At 55.2% G+C, this 5,753-nt stretch overlaps 1 protein-coding gene across 1 annotated transcript; it reads left to right on the top strand.

Annotated features, from left to right (window-relative positions):
• Nucleotides 1-804: 804 nt before the first annotated feature.
• On the top strand, nt 805-5,304 carry LOC119252151 (patr class I histocompatibility antigen, A-126 alpha chain-like). The gene is made up of 8 exons (XM_037519369.2): nt 805-909; nt 1,197-1,466; nt 1,684-1,959; nt 2,564-2,839; nt 2,949-3,068; nt 3,480-3,512; nt 3,652-3,699; nt 3,854-5,304. The coding sequence occupies exons 1-8, from the start codon at nt 846-848 to the stop codon at nt 3,856-3,858; spliced, it is 1,092 nt and encodes a 363-aa protein (XP_037375266.1). The 5' UTR covers nt 805-845; the 3' UTR covers nt 3,859-5,304.
• Nucleotides 5,305-5,753: the final 449 nt, after the last annotated feature.

The following is a 5,753-nucleotide window of genomic DNA, read 5'->3' as shown; positions in this document are numbered from 1 at the left end:
AGGCCTGTAGTGCCAACAAGGTACAGAGCAGGTTCTCTATGAATCCCTGCAGACTCGCAAAGGAGAGTCCTGGAGCCCTGGGCAGCTTTCTTAGGCTTTTAATGATCTTTCTGCACCACTGGTAGTGAGGCAGCCAGATGCAGGCCAGGCAGGGGGGCAAAGCCAGGGGCAGGAGGTTGGCAGGTCTCTGGCAAATGTTTACTCTTTCTGTGCTCTCTGGCATTCTCTCCTGGTCTTTTTGCTGGTCTCCACTGCCACCCCCTCCCTCCCCTGGCCCTGCCCCATGCTCTGCCGCTGCCCTAATGTGCTCCCTCTCTCGGCTCAGGCGCGCCCACAGCACCTCCAGATGCCGCCATCAGGCGCAGGTAAGACCACAGGTGTTCATCATTGATGCTAATGGCAAGAGGGCCGAAAAAACCTGATCGCTTCCACTTACCCTGCAGGGTTCTTTGACTTTGTAAGGCTGTGCGTGCAGAGATCCTGAAACGAAAATGTTTGAGAATCAGTGACCCAGAACCAGGGACAGACAAAGGTCTTGGTGCAGAAGAGGAGGAGGGGGCGGAGCAAAGTCCCAGGTCCAGGGTGAGGCTCTCAGGTCTAAGTCCTGGGGCCCCGTCTGGGGCGCATAAGACTGCTGTTGGGGACTCTCCACCTCCCCAGTTTCATTCTCCCTCCACAACCAGTGTCGGGTGTTACTTCCTGGGTACTGGTGAGTCACCCCAGTTCTCTCTCCCCATTGCCTGGAGGTCTCCAGAGCAGCCAATCAGCAGCCCCGCGGCCCCGGTTACACAGTCTACACTCGCCAGCCCGGACACCCAGCGTTTCTGGCCGAGTAGGTGAGGGCCATGGGGCCCGCGCCCCTCCTGCTGCTGCTCTTGGGGGCCCTGGCCCCGGGGGAGACCTGGGCAGGTGAGTGCGGGTCGGGAGGGAACCCGCCGCTGAGGAGCCCGGGGGCCCCGGGTGACGACAGCGGCACCTCTGGACCCGGTAGAGGCTCGTTTCCGCCATCGCCGCCCGCCCAGGTGTCCCCCTCAACCCCGCCCTGGCCCCTTTCTGTCCCTCCCAGCCCCCGTCCCCTCTTGCCCCCTGATTCCCGGCCCTTCTGGTCCCGCCGCCCCTTAACACTCTCAGGAGCCCCCTCGCCCCCCCCCCCTCCCGCCCCGTCTCTCCAGCCGGGTCTCCCCTCCCGCCCCCAGGCTCCCACTCCCTGAGGTATTTCTTCACCGCGATGTCCCGGCCCGGCCTCGGGGAGCCCCGCTTCATCTCGGTGGGGTACGTGGACGACACGCAGTTCGTGCGGTTCGACAGCGACGCGGCGAACCCGAGGATGGAGCCGCGGGCGCCCTGGATGGCGCGGGAGGGGCAGGAGTACTGGGAGCAGCAGACTGGGACCCTGAAGGCCGCGGCACAGCTGAGCCAAGTGAACCTGAACATCCTACGCGGCTACTACAACCAGAGCGAGGACGGTGAGCGAGGAGGCCCCGGGGCGCTCACGACCCCCAGCCCCGCGGACGGGCGGAACCACAGACTCCTCGTGGGAGTGACACCCTGAGGCAGGTGGACCCACCAGGACCCGAGACGGGCCCGCGGGACTTTGCTCCCTGCGGTTTCAGTTTCAGTCTAGGTTTATTCCCCCCGGGAGGGCGGCGGGGCGCTGGCAAGGCTGACACTGGGCGGGGACAGGGTCTCACACCCTCCAGGAGATGTTTGGCTGCGAAGTGGGGCCCGACGGGCGCTTCCTCCGCGGGTACAGTCAGTCCGCCTACGATGGCACCGATTACATCGCCCTAAACAAGGACCTGCGCTCCTGGACCGCGGTGGACAGGGCGGCTCAGCTGTCCCAGCGCAAGTGGGAGGAGGAGGGAGTGGCCGAACATGAGAGGAACTACCTGGAGGGCACCTGCCTGGCAGGGCTGCGCAAATACCTGGAGAAGGGGAAGGAGAGGCTGCAGCGCTCAGGTGAGAGGGGCCTCGCAAGACCTCCTTGGCTTCAGCTCTCCCTCAGGATGACATCCCAGGGGAAAATGGAGTTATGTTCAGAACACAGACCTCTTTCTGGTCAGAGAGGGAGGAGACCTCCTAGGTTTCCTGTTCTGTACTAGAGAGAGACTTGCCACAGGGCCCTGGTTTTCTGAAGGACAGTTAAGGAATCCAGTCTCTCCTGAGCTGGAGGGGATGGACCATCCCTGAAATCACCTTTCATCTGATCCTGTTGACCCTACAGCCATCTTGGGAACCATAAGTTTCTCACTATGACTTGTTTTTGGTCTGATTAACATTTTTCATATCTGACTTCAGTTTTCTTGAGTCCTCAGGTCAGGAGTATATGTCTGTGTTGTCTCTCTTAGAGACCTGCATCTTCCTATCCTGAGCTGTTACCCTGATTCTAGAACATTCTAAGAAACAGATTAACTCAGACTGCCCAGATCAGGCCGGTTTATAGGTTTTGTGCTTCCTCTTCCAAACCCATTTCCCTGTCCATTCTGAGGATGGTCACATGAGGGTGCTTCAGTCTCCATGAGGGAAAAATCCAAAGTGTGAATGTTATCAACCTTCTCCTCAGATGCCCCAAAGACACATGTGACCCACCACCCCACTTCTGACCAGAAGGTCACCCTGAGGTGCTGGGCCCTGGGCTTCTACCCTGCGGACATCACCCTGACCTGGCAGCGAGATGGGAAGGACCTGACCCAGGAGATGGAGCTAGTGGACACCAGGCCTGGGGGAGATGGAACCTTCCAGAAGTGGGCGGCTGTGGAGGTGCCTTCTGGAGAGGAGCAGAGATACACATGCCATGTGCAGCATGAGGGGCTTCAGGAGCCCCAAGTCCTGATTTGGGGTAAGGAGGGAATGTGGGCACAGAGGAATCAGGAACCCTTCTGGAAAACCTCATTTGGCTCAAGATGGAGGCCTGGGGACTTACAGTATCATCTTCTCTTCCCTTCCAGTGCCCCCTCCTCAGTCCTCCATCCCCACCGTGGGCATCATTGCTGGCCTGGTTCTCCTTGGAGCTGTGCTCACTGGAGCTGCGGTGGCTGCAGCTGTGATGTGGAGGAGGAAGCGCTCAGGTGGGGAAGGGAGTGGGGGATCTTGTCCACTGGGGGCTTTCAAATCCCAGGGAGAACTTACTCTATCTGGTAATGGGAAATACCACCCACACACCTGTGTTGCCCAGTCTGGAGCTGATTGCTAATTCTCTTTTGTAAAACACTTATGAAAATGAATCACAGGTTGTTTGCGTTGATAATTCTGGTAATGGGGCCCTGATTCCAGCTAATAGCAGAGGGGAAGGTCCCTGCTGAGGGCAGCCCCAAGAGGCAGTTGGTCCAATGCCCTCTCATCTTTCTTCATATTTCCCAGTCCTGCCCTAAGTGTCCAGTGACAGTTCTGGAAGTTCCCTGTGGTCCAGAACTAGGGGATTCCTATAGGACTTTATAGGCTGACTCCTCCCTGGTTTGACATGATGCCTCTTCTCATAGGTGAAAAAGGAGGAAGCTACACTCAGGCTGCAGGTAAGTGTGGATCAGGGGTTTGGTCCCTGAGCCCCTGGGGACAGTGTAGAAGGAGCCCATGGGGTAGTCACCCCCATCAGTCCCTGCTGTGGTCTCATCTCTCATGGCTCTGACCAGATTCTGTTTTATTCTCCCCCAGGCAGTGACAGTAGCCAGGGCTCTGATGTGTCTCTCACAGCTGCTAAAGGTGAGACCCCTGCGGTGGGAGGGGCTGGGCAGAGAGGGTGGGACCAGGTTATGGGGAAACTGTGAGGGGGACATTCTGAGGATTTGGTGGACTATAAAGAATGTTGACACTTATGTGATTCCTTGACTTTTTTCCTGATTATTTTCCTTCACAGTGTGAGACAACTGCCTTGTGGAAACAGTGGTGCAAGGTTTCTTCTCACCCCCACACCCTTGCTGCAAAGGGCATCCTCATGTGTCTGTGTTCCTATAGCATAACGTGAGGAGGTGGGGAGACTGGCCCAGCCCTGCCCACCAGGCCCCTCCCCACACTGACCTGTGTCTCTCCCTGATGACTTTCCTGCTCCAGCAGAGGCGGGGCTGGCTCCACCCCTGCCTGTAATTTGTATTTACCAAAGAAAAATACACACTTCCCTATTGAAAGTTATTGTTATTTTTTCTTTTCTTCCCATATGGGATTGATCGGTTAATTAGCAGAATTCCTAATATTTGAGATTAAACAAATAGAGGAGACCTGAGGACCAGCCAGAACTGCAGGGTTGCTGTGCTGAGTCTGTGCAGGTGTGGGCAGGAGAGGCTGTGAGGAGCCAAGGGGGACAGGCCTGTGTCCAGTCGGTGCTCAGTGCATTCTGGGCTTTGACATGGCCACTCCCCAGGGTCATCTCTCTGCTCCTTTGTCCTTGTCCCTCAGTAGCACCTGTCCCAGCAGGGCCTGTGATCACAGGGACTCAGACCCTACCTGGGCCTGTCTTGTCTCCAGGATGTGGGTGGAGACTGCGTGTTCGGTCCTCAGCCTTTGTACTCTATCTATATATTATTTTGGTTTTTATTTTTATGCCTGTTCAATTTCATATGTAGAGACCAGGCCTCATGTCCTCTGGGTGTCCCTGTCTCTGATGGCAACAGGAGCATCTGTCATTGTCCCTACAAGGCCCAGGGAAATCCCTGCACACAGGACTGTCTGGTGCTAGAGCTTGATTTCCAGACTCATCCAGTTGTTAGTCTCATTTTAGGACTCTGTTCTGGATGATTAATTCCATTTTCTCCATATCTTTTATAAAGAACTAAATTCTGGTATCAGGTGGATTAGGTAATGTTTCATTTTAAATAATGTCTTGGAGGCCTCCCTGGTAGCACAAGGGGTTTAGACACAGCGCAAGTACAGTCCCCAGCCAGGGAGGTAACCCACATGGCACTCAGACCTCTCCTGTCTTGCCCGCTGCTCCCCTCAGCAGTGTATTTCAGCCAGTATACCTCTTCTGTTCCCAACTCTGTCTCTGGTGAATCCTCTCACCCCCAACACCTCTGACTTTTACCCCAGTTCTTGAATGCATAAATAAATACATCTTTTAAAATAATTTTAAAAATATGTTCCTCCCTGGTGGTGCAAATGGTTAAGACTTCAGCCCATGAAGCAATCTGAAGTCTCTGCAGCACCAGTATGATCCCTGGCCTAGGAGCTGACCCAGGCACAGCAGACCTCTCCTGGACTTGCCAGCTGCTCCCCTCAGCAGTGTATTTCAATCAGTCTGCCTGTTCTGTTCCTTACTCTGTCTCTGGTGAATCCTCTTACCCCCACACCTCTGGCCTGTACCCCAGTTCTTAAATAAACAAAATTACAAAAAATTAAATAATGTCCTGGTTGGTTTCTGTTTCCTCTACAGCTTCTCCTGCTAACCCTACCCTTAAGTAATTCTACCCTGAGTGTGTGCAGACAGGGAGGATGGATGCTTCCTAGCGTGGTCAGTGTGGGCCTCACTTAGGTGACCTTTAAGAAAAAGTTTGATGGGGCCTCCCCTGGTGGCGCAGTGGTTGAGCGCTGGGCTGCAGCTGCCTCTGACGCACCGGTTCATTCCTTGGCCGCCTGCGAGGGTCCCACCAAAAAAAAAAAAAAACAAAAAAAACAAAAAGTTTGATGGACACATTACCAACAAGGAAGCAGGGGAAATTCTGTCCAGGCAGACAACCTCCAGTGCAGATGCCTGAGGCAGGAATCTGTGTGGCTCAGGTAACAGCTGCTGGATCAATGGGTGATTGAGATGAGATCTGTGTGAC

The sequence above is a fragment of the Talpa occidentalis genome, unplaced genomic scaffold (genome assembly GCF_014898055.3).
Source record: "Talpa occidentalis isolate TD23 unplaced genomic scaffold, MPIMG_talOcc4v2.1 talOcc4.2, whole genome shotgun sequence".
NCBI classification, from domain to species: domain Eukaryota; kingdom Metazoa; phylum Chordata; class Mammalia; order Eulipotyphla; family Talpidae; genus Talpa; species Talpa occidentalis.
This window is presented reverse-complemented; position numbering and strand designations above follow the sequence as displayed.